Source organism: Sinohyriopsis cumingii, chromosome 2 (genome assembly GCF_028554795.1).
Source record: "Sinohyriopsis cumingii isolate HCF-2022 chromosome 2, ASM2855479v2, whole genome shotgun sequence".
Classification (NCBI taxonomy): Eukaryota; Metazoa; Mollusca; class Bivalvia; order Unionida; family Unionidae; genus Sinohyriopsis; species Sinohyriopsis cumingii.
Window position 1 is genome coordinate 37,005,245 of NC_142962.1, and position 25,303 is coordinate 37,030,547.

Sequence of the window (25,303 nt, forward strand, 5' to 3'; positions counted from 1 at the left end):
AGGATTTTTTAAAAAATTCTCTCAGATATTGTCTTTCTTTACTACAGTGATAGAGTTTCCAAGGCCTGTGGTCAGCTAATTCTGTAGAGTAATGTGAAGTTTCTATTGAGAATTGAATCCTATCCTCTAACAATCAGCACTTCATAAATCTTTGTTCATATAGACCTTGAGTAAACAAATGAAGTTTATCTGGCATTAAAGAAAATCACCAATTTTTAGAATATTAAAAATTTCTCTTTCTTTTCATTATCCTTTGCCCTAGCAGTTCTCCTCAAAGAGTCTGCTGTCAGAATAGGTATTTTTCACACAGCTGATTTGTAGCAGTGTTCAAGTCTTAATTGATTAGTCCTTATCTTCTTCTTGTTTATCTCATAAATTTCTTCCAAAACACACGTTTATTTCTCTCCTGTTGTTTTTTGTTTCTCCCCTCCCGCTTTCCAAATAAGTGTCATATCTTTCTCGGGACATTCTTGCCGAAAAGAGAAAGTCCTTACTGAGATCAACATTGTGAATGCCTCCAACATTTGTGACATTTCTGAGAAACTAGGGCTTGCTGTTTCATGTTCTCAACTTCCACTTCCTTATTTACACAAACCCTCATTCCACTTCTCAAACAAAAAGACTCTTTTTATATATTATTACATCATCTTCTAGGATTTGAAGGTTTTTTTTTATTCAAGGTGTTTTTAAACAAATTTAATTTGTTTTCAAGCAACAAAATAACCTATTACCAAATTCAAAGAGTTTTCAAGTAATGAGTGAACCTTGTAAAGGCAGAACCACTGCACCTATGGCTAATATTAACAGATACTGGAACTGATTTTCAGAGAATATATCAAAAACATAATTTTCCACAATGCATGCATGTTGTTTCTAGGATACTTCTCTCCATTTATAAGATTTTGTGCAAAGCCTAAATGACATCATGCTGGCTATTTGTGGCCTAACAGAATCTCAGCCTGAGGTGGACAATAGGAATAATTCTGTCAAACATTGCACAGTATATAATCATGCATCAGACATATCGAATCTTCAAAGAACCATAGCTATCATCACATACTGCACTGGTAGATCTGGGTTTATGATGTTTATTAGGATTAATCAGTCTGCCAGTGCATTATGTGCTGGCAGATTACGGTCTATGTTGTTTGCGCACAGAAAAGGTCTATTTAAAACTATTTACTGCTTCTCTTACTGACCTTGACCCATAATCCTGATCATCTGACTGTGCAAAGGCAAGAAGTTCGTCTGCTGTAAGCACAGTTTTCTTCCTGATCTTCTTGGGCTTTTTCCGCATCTTCCTGAATTTAGTTTCCTACATTCAATGACAAAGACTGGTATAAATTAAAACTTTTAGCTAATTAAAATTACTATGACCATCAAGGTAATCTGCATAACATACATGTATTAACTAGAAAGAGTGACAAAGTGACAAAAAGTCCGACAGACTGATTCATTCTCAAGTTATTCTGGTAACAAGCAACTTCCATATGTAACTGTATGAAACTGACTGACTACACCCAAAACTCTGTAACAAGAATCCTTCGATAAGACTGACACTCAAATGTTCGAAGAGTATTTCTAGGAATTCAAGACCATTTCTTTCAAGCTGCTGAGTCCGTCAAAATGTCATTACGAACACACTGTTGCCAACGATAATGATCCCTAACATGAAGTACAACTATATCTCAGTCAATTAATATAACTGGACAGAGAATTTCACTAGAACACAATCTTTTATTGCTTCCAATCAGATCTCCATTATGAAGGAGCTCTTGTTTTTAATCAAATTGGTATATTTTAATGGCATGTCAGCTCAATACTAAGTATACAGCATCAATTAAACGTTCTAAAACTAAAGATAAAAAGTTGCAAAACACAACCTACAGCTGGTGTTTGCATCAAGTTGCATTAGGACATGCTGAGTAGTTCCTTAGCTGTACAAGTTACAAGAAAAGGATACTCTCAAGGTCCAAAATTGATGAAAAAATGGCTCTAACGGCATCAACGATAGAACTGGCAAAAGATTACATTAGCATTTGAGTTTGTTTATTAATGTGGGGACCTAACCATCAAGATTTTGATAAAGATTTCAACATTTCTAAAGTTATAAAATTTAAAAAAAAACAAACAACAATACATTTCGAGTTTCATGTTCATTTTATACATAATTCAATTATTTCTGCTGATATTAAACTCTAAATGGGACAATGAAATCAATTACTCAAGTACGTTATCCAAACACTCATTTCTGAAAATAATGAACAGGAAAAACTTAATCTGTTCATCTTCAATATACACTCTGATCAAATTGTTCTGAAAATAACATGAACTGATTTTAAAAAAGATAATAAAAAGAGTAAAGTGGCAGAAAATTCTACGTCAAAGGTATCTGATAAATTTTCAATATCTGAATACCAAAAAAAGATATCAGTAAGATAATTCTGATAATCTTTGTGTAAGAAAATTCATATAAATGCTTACCATCTCTTCAGGTGTGTAAAATTCAGTAGCTATATTGGGCGTTGTTAGTGTCAGTGATTGCTGAAATTAAGGAAAATTTTAAGTGAAAAGTTAATGCAACATGCATTTATGATAATCACAAATTGTAAATCACATAAATGGAACAGCTATACCTGTTCATTAACAAATACAGTTAATTTTAACTTAAATGTGCCAAAAAAGAAAACCATCTGCTCCTTGATGAATAACATATCTTTTGGCAGGAGAGGTAAAACTAATTTTAATTATTAATACTTATCTGTAATTACTGCCTTGCTTAATTCCCTCCCAGATGATTGAAAGGATGTCTAGAGCCGATGCTTTTGGGTACACGAATGGAAAGATAAAGATGGATAGTTTGTTGCTCCACCTCATCATGAATTGGTCTAGCATCAGTCAGTCCCACTAAGCCTCTGTGTGATATGTTGGACTTGTATCTTTTTATAATAATGGGCGCATCAGTGAAGGTAATCCCATACAATCATGCAAAGATCCAGTGATTTTTACCAGATTGTATCAAGTGATAGTCCACCATGACTGACTGTCCAATATCAAAACTTTCTTCTTTTGGAAGAGAGGCATTTAGAATCACTTTCATTTTCAGGAGACTTATGTGAAGAGCCTTCACTTAAAGTGTCGCCAAGTCTGGAAGCAAGTGTGCCCCCCAACCTAGCAAACTGGCATCTGAACAAACTGTGATTTCCAGTGATGGGGACCTCTAAAGGTATTCCCAACACTAGTCACTCAATGTCTTGCTATTGGAGCAGAGGCACACATGAAGGTGGCCAATGCATAACAAATCAGCTGCACTGAGAAGGCCAATAAGTTGAAGAAGCAACCTTGCCTAAATGAACAGCCTTACGGATGCCTTGTTTGATGCATGAATAATACTGTCCACGTATTTGGGAGAAACACAAACCAGGTTGATACGAGTTAGACACTCCATACCTAGATGAACAAAACTTTGAGAAGGGATAAGGTCCAACTTCTCCACATTATCCACCCTAAGCTGTGAATACAGGGATGGAAAGATGAAGATGGATAGTTTGTTGTTCCACCTCATTGTGAATTGGTCTAGCATCAGTCAGTCCCACTAAGCCTCTGTGTGATATGTTGAATTTATATCTTTTTATGATACTGGGCATATCAATGAAGGTAATCCCATACAATGATGCAAAGATCCAGTGATTTTTACCAGATTGTTTGAAGTGGTAGTCCACCTTGACTGAACTGTCTGATATCAAAACTTTCTTCTTCTGGAAGAGAGGCATTTAGAATCAGTTTCATTTTCAGATGTGCCCCCCAGCCTGGGAAACTGGCATCTGAACAAACTGATTTCCAGTTATGGGGACCTCTAAAGGTATTCTAAAGGCCAATAAGTTGAAGAAGCAACCTTGCCTAAATGAACATCCTTATGGATGCCTTGTTTGATGCATGAATAATACTGTCCATGTTTTTGGGAGAAACAAACCAGGTTGATATGAGTTAGACACTCCATACCTAGATGAACAAAATTTTGAGAAGGGATAAGGTCCAACCTCTCCACATTAACTATCCACCCTAAGCCGTGAATGGGGTAGAGAAAGTTTTTCAAATTGGGAACCGAAGCCATCTGTTTTTGCAGTATATCGTCCAGGTACACCACCATTGCATTACAGGAGAGTCCTACAGTGGGTGCCATCCAATGTCTTGGTCAAGACCCAAGGTCTGAGATTAAAGCCACATGGAAGGACACTGAATTGGCACACTATACTGCATTAACCAAAGCAAAGGTATTTGCATAATACTGTGTGTATATATCGAAATGCATGTTGGACAAGTCAAGACTGATCATGTAATTGATGTATTGCTCATCATCATCATCAATGTCCACCAAAAGCCTTGACCTGTTGTGTGGTAATGACTGCTGGTGATGCATGGCATTCTGTCAGAGACAAAATCTCTTTGATTGCCACCTTAAAACTCTATTCGTTCCATGTTTGAAGTGGAATGCACAGTTCATGTGGTCCTCTGCCCCAAATCGATCAGAAGAGTCCTCCTTTTGTATGCTCTGCATCCAGGGGGACAGTACTCTGTACAGCAATGATGACAATGAATCGTGCATAAAAAAGGGTCCTACCTGTCAGACATGTTAGTAGGACCTGCAGAATCATGTCCAGCATGAACAATGATCCAGCATGGTAGACTGGGCCAGGCTGGGCAGCTGGCTCCAAATGTGATACCAGTTCACCAAGTGCTGGTATCATGGAAATGGTTGGACTGGCTGGTCTTAGTTTTAACAAACTTTGCTTCTTGACATTCCAGACAACAGAGCTTGCTGTAGTATGTGTATCACATGCAATTCCAATATGGCTTGCATGGAATTGCTTGGCGTGGCTTTGACTGGATTTTAAGTAATCATCACCATAGGTGCTATTGTAGGTATCTGCTGTGGGGGGAGGCGGGAGAGCATCTCAATGTCCCCCATAAAGCATTAAAACTAGTCAATGATTCAAACTGAGATGAATGCTTAATACTTCATGTTTGAAATATTTAGAGTGTACCATTTTGTCATGGCCCTCCAATTGCCCTTTCAAGAAGATGAACCAAACATCTTCCCATACTGCACACATGCCACATGGGTGTGAAGAAGAACATTTTGGGTAGGCCAAGCATGTCCTACAATGTTAAAGTGTCTACAGTTCTTGCACTTGACTGACATCTCTGTAATGAAACAGAGAAGAAAATAAACAAATGCAAACATCGAAATATACAAATTGGTCAAAAAGGCAAACTTAAATTTAACAGCATAATACATCATTGAAAATGTGAGTGTTACCAGTTGATAGCACATGGATAACAATGACAAGTAAAATAAAAAACATAAATACGTACAAATTCCCCATGAAAAAATGCAAATGTTGTATACACCAGGTGTATAAATCATATGACATACTATACCACTGAAAATATAAACACTGGATGATCAAAATAAATATAAACTGCATTGCAGACCTGCCAACCCTGACGAGTCAGTCTCAGTAAGGCAGATGATTTTTTTCCATAAGATGACCAGTTTCCAGTAAGGTGTAACAAAAAATCAATAACTGCTATTGTGAAGGTGGAAGATGTAATTAAAAGTTTGACGCATTGACGATAAACATTATGCTGGCACAAGGGAGTTAATCTGTAAGAGTGACTTCCCTTTGTCAATATGCTATGCTGAAAAGACATTTTTTCACATTTGAGGAATGGCTGTATTCAAAGGTAGCAGAGATTAATTTCCTAATGTCCATGTGATTGGGTATTGTACCTGACAGAGAATAAAGTTCAATTTGGTTAAATCTGCAAGATGGAAATTTAATGCAAAAAGAATTACCTTAATCTATATGTCAACATGAAACCTGACACATATTCCTTTTATGTCATTTTCAAATGCTAGATGTTAATACTAAACTTTTATCCAACATTGCAATCAGAAAGGGACAATGTCTATTCTTTGTAGGTTGAAGAATAATACTGAATTACGTGTTCAAAAACTTTTAAAAAATGAACCATTCTATATAATAGTGGATAGCAGAGGTATGCTATATTACGGGTATACTGGTTTACCATGGTATTTTTTTCGATGGAATATACTTTGGTACTTTTTCACTAGTACATCGGTAGTTTCCATCAGTAAGCAACCTAAGGAAAATTCCAGAGGAATCTTGTTAGAACATTAATTATTTTAACCTCGTGTTTTCATCATTGATGATAATAATAAATAGTTAAAATATTTATATTTTTGTTTAAAACTGTTGTATCTGTCACAAATCAATGGTGAATATTACAAATATAATTATAATCGTCACATATTTACCATATGTCACATATGCCACCTCTGTGGCCAAATGGAATGTTGTGAAACATATTCACACCAAATCTGATTTTCGGAAAAATTTCAGATTTAGACATACTAAAAAATCAAAAACCAAAAATACACATCATGTTTTAGTTATTTACTAGCATATATGAATGTGTTAAGTGTTCCTTTGCAAGACTGTCGGAACTTTATGTAATTTCTCATGTCCACTAAATATTTTATCATTTTTTGAGTGATTGTGCTTTATGTCTACTGGCCCTATCTGATAAATAACTTCCATGTCTATGTATTAATAGTGTAACTAGTAAATTGTAGATTTCAATATCAATACTTCCTATATTTATCAACAGTTTCTCTAATATCAGCACGATGTCTTTCACGGTATAAACTATAGTGTAAGCTTTATCATCCCACTTTCGTTATAACTTTTAGATTACAACTTTTAAAAAAATTAACATACACATACCAAATTCATCTACAATAAGGTACTGGCCATTTAATTGGGGGAGGGAGGAGATTAGCAGGGCTATGAGTTTCTATTGAGCTGAAATATTTTCTTTTCTGTTATGTCATGATAATTCTTATTTTTCCAAATAATATTCCGGTTATTATATGGTGCTATTTATCTATAATTAAGAGCAAGATATTTTTCCATCTACTGACAGGTAGAAATTGAACAAAAATAGTTAGGCTCCAGGCCAAGAAAATCCTTGAAATAATTGTATTATACTGTGGTACATATGTTATGTTCAGAAATATCCATGGTATACCGACGTACAAAATTTTTTGTGGTACCTAGATCTAGTGGATAGTATGACCATATCACTAAGAAATTTAGTTGGTATTAGATTTAATCAAAACTTTACAAGAAAAGAAACTGAGAAACAATCATGAAGTTGTGTAGCCTATGATAAAACCATGGATTTCCTTTCTTTCCTTAACCTTCCTTTGATAAGGTGATGATTGGTTCTTATGGGAGATAATCAATATGGAAAATGTGTATCAACATAAAGCTTTTTGTTGTTTAATTTCATTTAGTGGGCAACAAGTGTTGCAATCAATATGGAAAATGTGTAAAAACAACTAGTTTTTTTGTTTAACACCATTAAACAAATTCTTAAATTGTACAACTGGACTGGAAAAAAAGTTAACAGATATGGAGTTTGCTAACCTCAATAAAAACAAGCAAATACTGGATTCACTATGCGCATGACCAATAACCTTTGCATTTGCTGGGATATGGGACCAAACCCTGCACTAGAAAGGTTCAAAATGAGTATGATGTCAATGCGCTCTTTAAGTCCCTTCAATATCAATATTATATTTGCTGTTTTATGGAGGTAGCCAGTATACAGTGGTTTAATTTAATAGCATTAAAACTGCCTCAGTGAAAACGAATTATTTAGTCAGTTTGCTGAGGAGACAGACTTAAAAAGCTACCTGTTTCCCAACAGAGAGAGAGAGAGAGAGAGAGAGAGAGAGAATCCAAGTTTATTCCCTATATAGGCAGTACAGGGCATAGTAAAAGACCAATTAGGGAGGCTCAATAAATTTTGATCATAATATTGTTGTTGTGGGGTTTAACGCCATTTTTCAGCACACAATAGGCTATACATGGCGGCCAGTATTAATGGTGGAGGAAGAACCCTGGAAAGAACCACCGACCCACAAGAAGCTACTGGCAAGCTTTCTCACATAGCAATATTGGCCAAATCCAAGACTAGAACCCATGCAGACAGAGGTGAGATGGCAGTGATCCGTAACGGAAAGCGCTTTAGACCACTTGGCCACTCGGGGCCCCGATCATAATATAAAAGACAGCATGTCTATTCTGACAACAACAACAATAATAATAATAATAATAATAATAATAACAATAATAAATCTAAAAAATGTGGCCTTTACATATTTACTGCCTACAACAAGAGATTTGCATTTTATATTAGAACATTAGATTTACATTTTATATTGAAAGTGGCCTGTATATATTATATTAATGCTTAGAACATCAGATTTGCATTTTATATTGAAAGTGGCCTGTATATATTATATTAATGCTTAGAACATTAGATTTGCATTTTATATTGAAAGTGGCGTGTGTATATTATATTAATGCTTAGAACATTAGATTTGCATTTTATATTGAAAGTGGCCTGTATATATTTAATGCTTAGAACATTAGATTTGCATTTTATATTGAAAGTGGCCTGTATATATTATATTAATGCTTAGAACATTAGATTTACATTTCATATTGAAAGTGGCCTGTATATATTATATTAATGCTTAGAACATTAGATTTGCATTTTATATTGAAAGTGGCCTGTATATATTATATTAATGCTTAGAACATTAGATTTGCATTTCATACCGAAAGTGGCCTGTATATATTTAATGCTTAGAACATTAGATTTGCATTTTATATTGAAAGTGGTGTGTATATATTATATTAATGCTTAGAACATTAGATTTACATTTTATATTGAAAGTGGCCTGTATATATTTAATGCTTAGAACATTAGATTTTCATTTTATATTGAAAGTGGCGTGTATATATTATATTAATGCTTAGAACATCAGATTTTCATTTAATACTGAAAGTGGCCTGTATATATTTAATGCTTAGAACATTAGATTTGCATTTTATGTTGAAAGTGGCATATATATATTATATTAATGCTTAAAACATTAGATAATTACCAATAGTCCAGAGTGAAAGGCAATGTTTGACTCGACGTCATTTGTAATTACTAGTATGATGAAATTGCAAAAAACAACAGTGTGCCTTGCCAATTCAAGGTCAATCTGTACATTCTCAATATTTTGATCCTAGAGTCAGTGATAAAAGACAACATATTACTTTCCAGGTAATGCAGAGCAAAGTTTGGTACCAAAATGTGACCTTTTCACCCATGTCACCCATAGGTCAGTCAATGGATAGAGAAAGCAAGATGTATAGGTTGTACGTACTGCCTGAGCTCGTAACTGCTGCCTGATGTAATCCATTTGTTTGTCTGCCTCTACATTATATCGACCACCAGAACCTGGAATATCAAAATATTTGTGTATTAATTATATATAATTATACCAGAAAGCAGAAGGTGTAACTTTAGCTGTGTTTAAAGATGTCAAAATTTTAGGAAAAGTCACTCAGGTACCCGTAAATCCTAATGATCATTTGCTTGGGTACCTGATCAAAGGGAAATTATATTATATATGAACCTGAACTGTTTTGTCGTTAACACAAGTCAACACCCTGAGAGGTATAAGTATAATAATTACTAATATGAGTGCCAAGGAAGCACAATCTGAGCATAAAAAGAGTAAACTATATATTACATACCATAGTTACAGAAAACTGTATGAAAAATGTACATTTATTTCACTATTTACCTGGATCTGGAATTAGTTAAAATTCTTGTCACAGATCAGCTAAATCCATATGGATTAGTACGAGAACAGACACACATTCACTTTTGCTCAAAGGTCATAAAATCAAGTCCACAAATTCTTAATGCTGTATTACATCACTGCCGATTTCCTCTTTCAAAATTTGGAAAGCGCTACTGATTTATTGATTTGTCCTTTTCCTCATGCAACATGATCTACAGTTTAACAAAATCCCTCTCCTCTAACAATTAATCATATAACATCCATAAAACCCATTTCACTTACCATTTGGAAATATTTATTTTTTAATATAGACTGGTCTGCTATGTAATTGTGTACCAAACAATAATGAATCTATGAAAATATGGTTTCAAATGTGAGAAACCAGTTTGTCTTAGTGGAAACATGTCATGTACAGTTACTATAAAGAGAAAATAAGGAAACTGTTCTATGTACATAGCCAAATGGTTGCACATGTCAAAAATATAAGATCAGTAGACAGAGGTCTATGATGGATCAATGCCACACAATGCGAGCATCGAACGGTTCTTGTTATTCTGTGTCTCACTTGCTCCTGATGTCACCGGATACGATCTTTGATTTGAACTTGTAAACAAAATCTTTTTTTTACATGGATTAAACGAGTACTCTATTTTATTACCCAGCAAATTATGAATGGGCAGGTACCCATTAACACCTCTGGCTGTGCTGTTAACAACTTTAGCATGTATCTGGCTTGTAGTTACTCAGATACAGAAATCTGGCTTTTGTATGTGTAAAGTTTAAAACTGCTCCTACTAAACATCTCAAATGTTGGTAAAGAGAATTACATCTCAAGAATTACTCTTCAATATAAATTAGCTGATATAACATGTAATAACTAATATAAACATTTTTTTTGGAATACTTTTCCATGCTTTATTATGCAGGAACAACTGCTATTTTAGGATTATACAATTCCTAAAAGAAACAGAAATAACCCTTTTTTGGAGAGAGAACAAAGCTTAGGTACAAGTGGACTAAATAAATGATGGAATGCAAGTATGGTATACCTTCTGGTGACTTTTGTACACCTGGTAGCAACTAGTGGATGACTGCAGGTAATTTGGCCAATAAAGGGGTTAAGGATGTTTGGATGTATTTCTCTGTCTGCTACAAAATATTGAGGCATACACCTTCCAAGGCAGTATTACTATAGGGAAACCTGTCCATAATGATCACTCATAAAAGAAAACAGAAGTCTGTCCTTTGTGAGTAGATAGGTGTCTCATGTATAGAGATTTAAAGGGATCAAGAGGTACCATATACAAGTCAAATCCAAGTGCAATTATATAATGCACCTACAGATCAGGGTTTATGTTGTTGTTCTACTCATTAATTCTATCAAACTGCAAAGACCCAGATCTGCCAGTTCATAATGCGATGGCAGATCTGGGAATGTGCAATATGCAGTTGGACTTGGCTTACAAGTACATACAAGTCATAAAAATGATCCTTTATGACCAGTTGTTCTTTACACGGCGTCTACTTGGTACTGGGTTCACAGCACATCAAAGGGCTGTTCCTTTGTAAAAAAATTGCATGGTGGGAAATTGCTGAGTGATTAAATGATGTGTATCTTTTAACTAATTCAATCAAGCACTCTCCAAATGCTCTGTGTTGCCTTCTTGCACAGTATTTCATAAAAACAAAAGTGTAGCACATGATATGTCTGTCTTGTGGTATTCTTCCTTTGAGAAAGGGTTCTGACAAACAAGTCATGATCTTAAATTTCACCCCATGATAACCTAGATCTTTAAGGTCAAGGGTATGACAGTGATGTATGACACTGTCAAGCAATGAGATATATCTGGCTAAAATAAAAATAAAAAAATATCCCTTGTAGTTGAAAGGTAACAGCTAAGATGAGGAAACAGGTCAAAGAGCTACCTTTTCCCTTGCTGTGACTGTGACCTTTGAGGTAGGGGCATGGCTGACTCCTGATTCATAAAGCTCTAGGGAGTTTTTTTTTCAATGACTTTTCAACAAGTTTTTGAAGACTTCTATATCTGACATTGTAGGACCAATTGGAGATCCTGAGAAGTCTTTTGCTGAAAACCCATGTCAACATAAATATCCATTCTGGAGAACCAATAATATTTTTCAAAATGCTCATCATGGCAGCCATCTGTATTAAGATTGGCACCATTTTCAGGACCAACTAGACATCACAAAAAGTCTTTTGGTGAAAACCTCAAGTCAATATGACCATCCATTCAGAAGGAGTAGCAATAACAAGATTTTCAAGATGACTACTGTAGTGGCCATATTAGATACCAGATCAGCATCATTTCCATTCAGAATGAACTAGATATCATTAAAAAGTCTTTCAGTGAACACCCCATGTCAATATGCCTTTCTTTTTAGGAGGTGTAGTGATAACATTTTCAAAAAGGCCACCATATTGGCTGTGAGATTGACACTATTAATCTTGGACCAACTAAACATCATGCAAAGTTTTTTGGTTAATGCCCCACATAGATACTAAAGCTGTACCAATTAATTGGCCATACTCATAATCAGGCCGATTATTGGAACAATCAGTATAATCAGTATCAGCAGAGATAATCGGTGCCATTGTAAACAAATTTCCAAATTATAAATTCAATCATCACATTCATCTTGACATGGCTTGAATTTTAAATCAGAATTAAATAGTGGAAATTAAGGAATAAACATTTGATTTGGGGGTTAATTGAAAGACAATATATTCTTAAAAGTAAATGCCTTTTAACACACTGTAAACTACCACTGATTGTCTGCACACAACAAATTATCAATACCATTCATGCACTCATGCCAATCGCAGCAGCCAACCAGCCAATGAGGGCTCATGTGGCTGTTGAACTTCCAGCATACACATTAGCAGATAGCAAGGCAGATTAGCTAGCGAAATTTCCAACTACTACGAAACTATGACTCACTATAGTTAATCTATTCTTTAGCCAGTCCTGCAATGCTGCTAATCAACGAATAGCGGTCACATGCTGAAGCAGCTGAACTCTGACATACAAATAGTATGCAGCATTGATATTGGCATGCCAGCGAGAGTGACGTTACCCCTGGATACACCAGCTGCTGAGCTGCTTCAGCACGTGACTCACAGCATGGTGTGTGCATCCATCCAGCCACGTGGACAACTTAGTAGTAAAGTAACTTACATGATTTAAAACTCTGTTTCAAGAGCGTGAATTGATTAGATTATTAATACTGACTAGCGATTGTACACTATTAAATATACTACCAAGCCTATGCATAATGTTGAACTCGCAAACACTTAAGTTTAGTCTGGAATTACTTCAAAGTAAATGCAGTCGACGAGTCCAAAGTGCACACTCTGCAAAGCAAGCATAATCCAGAGGTGGAAAGGATTCTAAAAACTATACGACATCAAATCTTGTCCAGCACTTGCACTGCAAGCACATCGTCGAACATGGCCTGTATCTGGCAGATAAAAAAGAAAAGGATGCTGTGCAGTTAACCTCAGCAGCTGCTGCAACTCCTCGTACTCTGACTATTGACGCCATTCTGGACCGGAAGCAGCCATTTGCATTTGACGACCCAAGAGCTATTAGTTGGCACAAAGCTATTGCAGAGTTCATGGCAGTAGATGTGCAACCATTTTCCACTGTTGAAGACATTGGATTTCAACATCTGATGGCCAAGGCAGAACTGTGCTATAAAATTCCAAGTTGAATGTACTTTTCCACATCTTTAATACCTGACATGCATAAGACGACACAAAGCAAGGTGCATGATATAGTTTCTGCCCAATCTGACCCTAGTTTGACCTCCAAAGCGTGGTCAGACCTGTCCATCAGCGTTGCCTTGTCTTACGGCACACTGGCTGATGGAAGACTTTCAGCAGAAATAGGCGATTTTAGCAGCAACCCCTCTCGATGAATCACACACAGGAGAATATTTGGTGAGCAAAGTGGAAAAAATTATGTGAGGAATACAACATTCCCAAAACTCATATCCATGTTCTTCTTCATGATGGAGGTGCAAACATGGTTAAAGCAATGCATCTGGCTGAAATCAACAGCATCAGCTGTTTTGCGCACATGCTGCAGCCGTTGTCAGTCATGGCATTCTGTCGCAATGATCTGTCAAAAATGTTTTGGCAATCTCGCAATCAATAGTCAGCAAGTTCCAGCAGTCCATCCTGACACAACAGCAGCTCGAAGAGCAGCAGGAAAAATTTAGCATTGCCCATAAGAAACTCATCCAGGATGTCCAGACATGCTGAAATTCTACATGCAATATATTAGTTTCGTTAATGAACAAAAAACAAGTCTTGGGGACTTATGCTACTCTCTATGACCTGCCTAGCCTAACAGCTCAACAGTGGGTCTTGATTAACAATATTGTGGGCATGCTAGGTCCATTCGCAGACATTACCAAGCAAGGAAGTGATAGCCAAACATCAGTATCTGTCATTCTTCCTATGCTGAAAATGCTCCGAATGTTGTTGCTGGCTCGAGAGCATGAAGTGAGTCAATGTATTCAGACAGTGTGCCGTGATATGTTGATGTCACTGAACACACGCAATGCTGACGTTGCCAGCAACAAGAAACTTGTCTTGGCCACCATCTTGGATCCACGATTCAAACATCGCCTATTCAGCGAAGAATTACTTGTGACCAGATCCAAAGAATGGCTTAGAGCAGAATGCATCACTGATGCGTCAGCTGACAAGCAGGAGGAACCCCAACCAAAACAAAGAAAAACTGAAACTGAAACAAACGCCACTGGACCATCAATGTCACATCTCTGGGATTTGTTTCTATTGTCTGTGACGAACCTGTCCATACCATCAACGAAACAACCCACACAGATGACGCCGTTGACGCAATGCTTGAATTGTATCTGGCCAGCCCTCTGTTGCCACGAGAAGAAGACATGTATGGCTGGTGGAACGCTCACAGGTTTCAGCTCCCCTACTTGGCCAAATTAGCTAGATGCTACTTTTGTCTGCACCAGCTTCAAGCATTCCGAGCGAGCAGCTGTTTAGTGACGCAGGCCAGCTTTTTTGGATCGGCGTTGATCGTTACTTGGTGAGAAGGGAGAAATGTTACTGCTGCTTAAATACAACCAACCTCAACTAGGCTTTCAGTAGTAGCAGCAGCCAGCATACGGTGACGTCTAACTTTAGTCTTAAAGCATGTATATTATTAATTTTAATTATTATTGGGGCATTGTTATTAACATCTTTTTAGTCATTTATTGAAATCTAGTGATGGCGACCTGTATCACTGAACATAAGTTAAAAGACTAGCTTAATACATTTTCATTCATTTATATCTTAAATTGGCAAACCATAAGGTTTATCAGTGTTAGCTTTAAAGTTTTTCAAGTTTTATGCTTGTGTGATCGTTGTTTTCTATAACTAGCAGTGTACCTCTTATGCGGTTTCTGTTTGTTTTTGTATAGAAGTTCAAATTCACTTGCCGCATAAACAACCTTGTTACAACTCACACGGCAAAATACCTGCTTGCATCACACTAATAGGTTTATGTTTCTGAACCAGTCATTGTTATAAAACAAATAATAATGAAATAATCAGTCTCATAATTGGCATCGGTAATTGGGGTAAAAAAAAAATTGGATCGCATTAATAGTGGGGTCCCGTTAGTGTGGCATTTTACTTTTTTTTTATAGAGAACAACTCATTGGCACATATACGTGTCTAATGTATATGATGAATAAAGTATCAACACCATCTACTATCTTGCCATTGTGGCATGCAGGTCATCCATAATGCATGCAATTCCATTGAAAAATTGCACACAGATTTACAATATTTAATAATTTTGTCCCAGATCATTGTGTCTGAATTCAACATCTAATATATAGCATGAACAGAGTATTAACACTGTTTACTTGCCGTCTGATATCGTACCACTGGGGCTTGAAATTAATCCAGAATACATGTAATTCCATTGCAAAAATTGCATACATATTTAAACTATTCAATAATTTTGTCACAGATCATTATGTGTCTAAATTCAATGGGAAAAATTAATAGCAAAATTAGGTTAAGATGGATGGTTCATATGTTCCAGGGTCTATGTATGGTGTCTGTACAAATTTCATATTGCTAAAATTTTCTCATATGTGTTTCCGTGTACATTTATCCATTGTATATTTCCATTAATTAACACTGGTACACCTATTCGTTTGAACAACTACAGCAAGAATAATTAACAATCAACACATGCTTTCAGCATGCATATTACTTTTACTTCAGATTTTGTGAATGTCGAAAGAAGCGTGTGAAACTACTATACTAATCATTGCACAAAGTGCAGAGAACAACTTGTGTTTGTGGACTTGCTTTTCCATAATGGTAAAAAATTTTTTTATAAAAATAGGAAATTAATAACAAGTTCATATACACATGTAAAACCTAGTAGGCCTGCAATGGTCACAAGTCACTTTTATATATAATTTTTAAGCTGAACGCATGTAAAATTTCATACCCTTTAAAGCGGACATTAATTACTGGTCGACCGATTGCATTTAATAACAACGCCAAGCCCAGCAAACATGTTGGCAGCTTTGGTTTTTTTTTATGTTTATTAAATTGTGAGAATCTTCTATCAACCACCGCATTGTCTGCTGCTTGGTTGTGTATGCAATTAAAGAAGAAACACATGTTGGCTATTGTTTAAGCAATGATTGTAAACAGAATTAATTGAAGACAATCACCAAGATGACTTACTGGCTTTACTCATGGATCAGTAATAAGTAAGATTTCCGATAATGTTTATTTTGGCATAACACTTCAAGAACCTGGTGAAATTGTTAAATTTCAGAAACTATGCCACGATCGCATTATATTCAAATTCATACACAAACTCTTCCCCAAAATGATAATAAATTTTTTATTCACTACTTCACGTACTTTGAAGAAAAAATATTTGTTCATGTGCGAATGAATATACCAAATTTCGGGAACCATGCCACGACCACATTATATCTGAATCTGCATTATCGTAGGGTATATTTAGGTGGGGTCACACTGTATTATCATCCCTCTATAATATTTTCCTGATTGTCAGAATGGCCCTAGTTTTATTTAAGACTAACTAGCGAAAATTAGTAAGTCTTCTGGCAGAAACCTATGTCAATATGACTATCCATACAGGAGAAGTAGCAACAACAAGAGTTTCAAGCTGACCACTATGGAAAAAATATTGGAGGCCAAAGGAGCACCATTTTCATTAGAGGACCAACAAGATATAATAAGAAGTCTTCTTGTGAAAACTCCATCTTGATATGACATTTCATTTAGAAGGAGTAAACATAACAAGATTTTCTACATGAGTGTCATGGTGACCATACTGGATGCTGGATTGGTAAAATTTACATTTAGGACCAACCAGACATCCAAAATGTCAATCAGTGAACACCCCATGCTGACTATCCATTCAGGAGGAGTAGCAATAAAAAGATTTTCCAAATGGCAGCTATACCAAACTGGATATCCAAGCCACACCGTTTTCAATTAGGACCCACCAGACCTTAGGGTGAATGTGTGTGTACAGTTTTACTACAACCTCCTTAAAATGTAAGAGCAGTAATGGTAACAAACTTTTACTAAGAGAGACTGACAATGAAAGATTGATAACGGCCATCCAATAAGCTCCCCTGGTCATAGACACAAATGACAAATATTAAAAGACTAAAAGAGCTAACAAAAATGCTCTACAGGTAAACAAACTTCTGTTATACTTACCTAACTGAAAGACTTTTTTCTTTGGTCCTTCTATTTCTTCATTATACTTGGAAAGTACTTCTTTGGGTCTTAACTGTAAGTAAATATGCAATAGAAGTTTTTGTTTAAAAAAATTAGCAACTGTACTTAATGCTCTTTATTTTTAAAAAAGATGAGATATTTATTCAACACTTATTTTCATGAAGGTTGCTTCCTTTCAAAATGAAAACTTTTTTATGACAGAAAGGGTTAATTTCAAGAAAGACACAAGTTTCATTTAACTGACATGCAATAAACAATTTCTATAAATGTCAAATAAAAGCACTTATAATAAGTCTTCACATTTCTAAAAATTTAATTGAGACAAGACAAATATCTGCATTTGTACTTTACTGTTCTACATAATGCTATGTCTGTCTTGCCTAGCCAACAAATAACCTAACATGAGTACCAGAAATGCCCCACCCAAGGTCTCATTATCCTCTATATAAGCCTAGTTGGGCATGGTTTACTCCCTGGATTACTTAACTTACCATTCAAAAACAATTATTTTCTTATCAGACTTACCATAACCGACCTCTGACCTTTAGATCCCAGAATATGTAGGTGTGTCTGAGTAATCTAAGGTGCTCACCTTTACAGATCACTGACATTTCACATGTGTTGGTGTGGGTTTAAGTCTCTGCTCAGGTTAGGCCAACATGGATATGTGAGAAAGCCTGCTAGTAGCTTCCTTTGAGTTGGTGGTTCATCCCGGGTTTTACCTGGGTACTTCCACTTCCAACATAATATACTGGCCACCATTTATAGCCTATTATGTGCTAAAAGATGACATTAAACCCACAACAACCAACCAACTCTAAATGCAAGCCATGTACAAAGATTGGTAAAGAAACAGACTCCAGCAAAAAAGTTATGGTGCTTGAAAGACTGTGTTCTTTTGACCCCAAATCAATATGCCTCTTCCAAAACCCAAGTACAAACCCTCAACATACTTTGGTAATATGTAGTCTAGATGATAAGTTCTTCTTTCATTCACAATTACTTTGAACTCTGGCCTCAAAATCAATAAACTTCTTCCTTACCCCAAGTGCAAGCCATCCACAAAGTCTGGTTTAGGTCTTTTGTGTGGACCTAGTGTTATTGTATGTAAACCATTTTTCTACTTTCAGTCTCAGTGGCCTTAACCAGTATCCTTTTGACTCCAAAATCAATAGGCTGCTACCTCACAAATACAGCACTACTAAAAGACAAGAATTGTCTTTTTCTATCTCACATATACAAAGGGCAATAACTCTTGCCCATTACCTGCCAATGCCACCATTTGTAGCTAAGCGATATACCAACACATGGGGTACATGAAAAGACAGCCAATCAGGATGATGTCCACTGCCGCATTGAACAATCTGAGAAGCTGCAAGATCTCTCACTGAAATCCAAGTCCCACTGGATACAGACTCAATGAGTTCGATGATCCTGATTATGCAAACACAAGGATGCTGTGCCAGATTCAGGATGGTGATAAACTCATTTCCCAGATGGACAAACTGTTGATGTGGATGGAGGCTGGATCTTTCACAGTTCACAAGAAAGCCTAGATAATGTGAAAATATGCATCAGAGCGATCGAGCCTGATGGCATGCTCATCCCATCAGATTGAGAGATGGATAGATCTCACCATCTCTGTCTTGAATTTTAGTGGTGTAATGAATTAACCGAGACAACTCAGGTCGATGATCAGCCTCAACTTGCCATTCACCTTCCAAATAAGAAACAGCCTTGAATAAAACAAAGGACATTGTGGTTTCTGTACAATTTCCACCACCTATTTTCTGATGAGTGACCGTATCTCCTGCTGTAGTAAGGCATCTCTCATGATCTGATGGTATGTACATGAAGAGAGGAGAGGCAGAAAGGGGAGGCGGTAGGATAAATGAAATCTGAAGCTCATCTGAAATAAACTGGATCACCCGATTGGTCTGAGTAAATAGGGAGATCCAGTGAGTTTGAAATTGAAGGAGGTGACTGCCCACAGGTAGGCTGTCTGCAGGTGGTGGTGGTGGTGGGGTCAGTCAATATATCTAGTTAGAAGGCTTGACGGTGGAGAAACTTGGTATCTTGCTGCCTCTGTATGGTTGCCTCCTAGCTTCATTAGACTCCTGGCATTGGGCTGGGATCTATGCGCATCTGACTGAAAAGATCCCTTGTCCCTTAGTCCAATTATCTTCCCTCCGCATTGGTGTGGGCTGGTTATTTCTAAATGTGTGTGTAGGTTGAGAGGTGAATTGGAGGGACAGTTCCAGCTACCTGCCTCCTAACTTCTTCAATTTGTTTTCTCCAGACAGTAATGGTGACCCAAATGGGTCATCCATAAAACCAGGGTATGATGAGGCTTGAGTGATATTGACCACAGACATGCATCAATTCATATCTGGCTGAAGTTGACAAAAGTAGTCAATGCACTGGCCTTTAAATCTAACATGAAGATGTAGTGACTACATTCCAAAGTAGCTCTGACATAGCATGGACACATTCTTTTCCACTTTAAAAACAGTGTAGTGGACATGCAACCTGCTGCTAAATTTTTTGTTTTCAAGGGCCTGGAGACCACTACTGAAGGAGTCTGAGTGAGTGTTGTGCTAGTGAGCTGAGAATGTCACTGGTACAGTGATCCCTCTCATGCAGGGCCCACAATGCCCTGCGGCCAGCCACTGTTTATGGCAAAATTGTGTTCAAAAATACCCCTCAAAAAAGGCCACCCCTCTAATGCGACCAGCGGCCAGTCTATTAGTGCAGAAAATGTAAATCTGACCCATCACAAGTGACCACTTTTTATTTTAATATATGTCCAGAACTAATATTTAATTCATCCAGTAAGGTCAGTATCCTGATTATCTTCATCGAAGTTTGTTTTGCGATGTCTGTTTTTCGTTACTGAAGGAGGTGTACATGCACCACGAAGGTTAATATAATGTTATTCACACCGTTGTTTACAGGAAATGTGGTCAACAGTGCTGTGATAGAGTTTTGGGCTTCACATAGTGTTGATTTTTTTTCTTTGATGATTACGACCAGACGTAATTGTCAAGATCATAACAAAGTCAGCATAGGCTAAATATAGATTTTGTAGTTTAACACACTAGGAGAAATTAACCAAAGACAGAAAAATCATGTGACAGTACATGTTTATAAACAAAGCATTTCCCATCTCTGCAAAAGCTTTGTCTGCATAATTAAATGGCAATGCTGTACAATTAGCAACATAGGAATAAAATGTTACAAAACTTTAACATGTGGTCACAAAAATGGACAATTAATACTTTAGAAGAAAAAGTAAAAGTTAGTCAATGTGATGATAATGGGATGAGTTCCAAACCTGACGAGTCTATCTCAGTAAGGAAGTTGATTTTTTTCCATTAGCTTGACCAGTTTTCAGTAATGTCTAACAAAATACCACAAACTGTTACTGTAAAGCTGGAAAACATAATTAAAAGTTCCGAAATTCAGAACAAGCAGCGATGATAAACATTATGTTCAACTGAAAAGTTTGTAAAGAACGTGTAGATTTTATTTACCACTAGTACAGGTGTAAAAATTTTAGTCCCAAACCCTATGTAGCTCAACGGCTTGTTACTATCTCTCAACTTGATGTAATTCTTGGAAATTCTCGTTTCCATTTCACATGATGATGGCAATCATATTTACCACCATGAGTCATACTCAAATTGGCATGTGATGTCCAATAAACATAATTGCGTCCCTTCCAGCTTTTATTCACAAGACTCTGAATATCCATTTTTATTATTCTGTGTTAATTATTAACACTTTTCAAGAGGCTTATTTCCCCCTTTTGTCTTAAACATGCATCGCTTGCTTGCTGAGTGTCATTTTACAAAAAATTCTATTACAGTTTGATCATGTAGATGCTTTGCTTGAACAAATATGTGCAGTTTAAAGCATTTGATGTGCTATAGTTCCATGACTAATTTCTATTTCTATTATGAAACCAGGATCCAAATCAAACACAGATGAACAAATTTTCCGGATTTTTTTGGCAATAATCATTTTTCTGTAGTTTTTGCTTGTATGCCATAAGTCCGTATTTTAAGGGTAAATTTTGTAAGACTTATGGCTAAATCATAATAGGTCTGGAGTTCATGAGATCTTGCCAAAAAAAAAATTTGTTGGGAGGTCTCAAATAAACAACAATTTAGCAGATAAGGAGAATATTCTGCAGCAGTGAGAAAATGGAGTAAATGGAAAAAGAATTATTTCAAATGCGAAGCAATGTATGCACTAAGATTTAAATGTCATTTTTGAATGGTTTTGCAATGCACTTGACAACAATAACCCAATCACATTTCAGGCTTAAGATAAGAACTTTTAATTTATGATAACTTGAAATAAGTCTGTTCTTAAGAAGAACATTTTAATAATTAATGCTACTTTTAAATGAAGATATTAAATGCTTTGAAGTTACATGTAGCTTTCTTAGTACATACATATACTTCTCAAAAATATAGCCCCCCTCTGGAAAGGCCACCCATCTTATGCGGCCACTTTCCTTGTGCAGAAGGGTTGGCCATATATGAGGGGATCACTGTACTTTGCTTCCGGAAAGGAAAGCCTTAGAATTCCTCGGGTCTGTAATTCTACCTAACAGGTGTTCCATAATCTCCTTAATTTTAGCCAACTGGGGAAAGAGCAAAAGGACAACTCTTCCTCCTGGTCAAAATCTACCAATACTTTAACTGTAAAGTCTTCAGTAGTGGTATGAGGTGGACAGCATTCTGAAGTTGCCAACATCCTATAAATGTCCTCAACTACATCCTTGCGGCTACATTCAGTCCGTTTCATGGTCAGAGCTGAGTACAGCTAATTTGTATGTGTCGAGTCCTGACCAGCTTCTACTTGCAGCTCTGGATAAGCCATACCAGGTGGCATCGGTGACTCGATGAAAATGTCACTAACTCTCCCATGTGGATAAGCAGTGAACATGTGGATGTCCAGCACTGCCAGAACAGCCAGCTGGTTTGCCTGGATGCTGGCAGGTATAAAACGGTTATCACTGATACCGGCCACTCCAAGGGCCTAGCTGGATGGACAGATTTTTCACGAAAATCTCCATCCTAGTAAGGGTATATTGTCGACAGTATGTCTAAATTCGCAGATCTGCCATTAAGATCCCTGTATATCCTATGCCAAACCAACTGATGAAAAAGTCCACATGCTGCAATGGCTAGACAGCTATCACTGGTATCATCCGGTCCAAGGGCCTGACTGGACAGACAGAGTTCTCACTGAAATTTCTATCATATTAAGGTAATGTTGTCAACGGTATGACTAAACGGACAGTTCTGTCACAAAGATCCCATAAATCACAGTTGGCTGGACCATTTTCTCAGAAGGTTCCCCCATGCCTAACAGCTGGTGATGGCGAGGCTGTATTATGAAATTAATCCAATGGATCTGGTACAAACCTAACGAGTCTGGACTTTAGGGCCTAAGGCTATGCTCAGACAAGTGGGGACACTTATGCCCACTGGGCTACCTAAAATTGGGAGAACACTCCTCCAATGAGTTAGAATTGCAACTGACAAACTTAAGGTTGTCTTTGGATGTCTTCCTTCACTTTGATGCCTTAAGGACTATTGCCCTGAACTTACATTTCACATATTTAGTTGACATTTCTCCTGAAGTGACAAAAGAAAACAAAACAAATTAGCAATTCAGCATCTTACTAACTCAATAATACTGTAGCACAGACTTCCTCTGGCCACATATTACATAGGCTGCATGTCATAGACCAGTGCTGTCCAAACTTTTTGACACCACGGGCCATTAAAAGATTTTTTCTTGAAGCCAATGGCCGCAGCAGAAAACTGAAAAACAACAACTAGCTGCTCAAGTCCTGGCAGGCCATTTAAAACCAGTCCGCGGGGCGCACGCGGCCCACAGGCCACGGGTTGGACAGCACTGTCATAGACTATATACACTTGTTATATATAAAACAAAAGTCATGGTTAACTTCCTGCTGAAGCGACAAAAGAGAAAACAAAGAATCAATTAGTAATTCATCATCTTACTAACTAATATATCTCCCATTACTGACGAAGTAATAAAAAATTCTCAGTGTCATATTTTGATGCCTTCTAGACTATCCTATGAACTTATGTACTTCATGTATTTAGTTTACATTTCTAATGAAACAATACAGAAGAGAAAACAAAGCATAAATTAGCAATGCAGCATGTTATTAGCTCACTAATACCATCCCCGTTACTAACAAAGCAAACAAACAAAGTGTTGCGTTAACTTGTAATGACAACATGAAGTCAACAATAGTATGGCTTAACATGGTCTTAAATAGATGAGGTCATTAAAGGTGGCAAGGTCACTCAAATTTGACAGAAACTGTAAAAATAATGTATATAAACTGCAGAAAAATGATTGTCCCACATAATATAACCATCATGAAAGTTGGATGGTCCATTCTGAACACTAAAATGGCTTGGATTATCAGAGGTAAAATGTTCAAAGTTACCAGTACACATGTGAAGCTAAAAAATCCAGCGATACATGTTGGTGGCATGAGGAGGCAATTGGCAAAAGTTGTTGCCCTCTGTCTATAAGAGATGGACAGGAAAAAAAACATTTTCATCATTTAGCAGGATTGAATTTGCAAGGTAGAAGGCTTCTATTTTTAAAATAATGTGACTGGGGAACATATTTGAAGGAGAAGCACCAGAGATCTTGAACTCCTTGCTAAACCTCCATCAACACCAAGTACAGAATATCAGTCACTACCACCCACTTTAACTGGTTGCAAGAAGTACTTATGATAAACATATCAATCAATAATGGTAATGAATGGGCCAAAGAAAACGACTCGCTATCAAAAAATAAACTTTAAAGAAAGTTGATATCAAATTTCATAGTGACATAAGCTGTAGTTCATAAGGACTCAATGCAAAATTCAATCTTGATTACTAAAACCACAATACCACACTTGCTACAGAAAAACTTTGTAGTTTTGCAATCTCTAGATCTTTGTCTAGGTCTGGGATGCAATCAGTACAGCTTGGGTTTATGCAGCATTAGACTAAAAATCCTATTGCATGGGCTGTTAGTAAGTGGCATTCCAAGACAAAGACTAACAGTTGAAAAAAGTTGCTTTCCACAAGCAATGCATGCATATTTTGTTTTATTCCTATGTAAAATTGTTAGATATGTGATTAATTTATTTTGACTTTTGTACACCATATATATCCTGTATTAAGAACTCTTTACCTGATATAGTAACTTCTTATGTACTTTCTATTGACAAGCAATTTTTGTTTCCCTGTTGACTAATGAAGATTTTTAAGATGGCTGACATGGTGGCCATATTGAACAAATTGCTATACTATGCCAATTCTTGCCAAGCATTTCTTTATCATTCTGAATATTCCTCTGAGAGGACAGGCTGTTCATTTTAGTTTAGCTGTCTTCTGCAGTAACAGTGCATACCACAAGCCAAATGAAGACGATGATTTATTTTGTCTTCCTGACAACTCAAATAGAGATTCTGTTAGTCCCATCTATGCTTTACTGTCATGACAATATACTGATACTAACCAGGCCATACTCATCTTCCTCTCCATCATCATAAGGATTGTAGTCTGGCTTCTTTTTCTTGTTCTCCACATTTACTGCTGCCTTCTCATCATCCACCATATTTATATTGATCAGAGTCTCACCATCATCCTCATCCAACACACCTGTACATGAAGATACAAGTCTCTTGATTAGACAAGTGGAGGCTTTAC

At 36.6% G+C, this 25,303-nt stretch overlaps 1 protein-coding gene across 2 annotated transcripts in view; it reads right to left on the reverse strand.

Moving 5' to 3' along the window:
* The window catches only part of LOC149804650 (U4/U6.U5 tri-snRNP-associated protein 1-like), a 71,974-nt gene that overhangs the window by 24,646 nt on the left and 22,025 nt on the right, over window positions 1-25,303 (reverse strand). For both annotated transcript variants that reach the window (XM_089942841.1, XM_089942833.1), the window contains exons 8-12: window positions 25,113-25,255; window positions 17,517-17,589; window positions 9,317-9,390; window positions 2,485-2,544; window positions 1,200-1,315 (exon numbers count right to left, since the gene is read on the reverse strand). In XM_089942841.1, coding sequence (XP_089798967.1) covers window positions 1,200-1,315; window positions 2,485-2,544; window positions 9,317-9,390; window positions 17,517-17,589; window positions 25,113-25,255 — 466 coding nt within the window. The remainder of the gene's footprint in view (window positions 1-1,199; window positions 1,316-2,484; window positions 2,545-9,316; window positions 9,391-17,516; window positions 17,590-25,112; window positions 25,256-25,303) is intronic.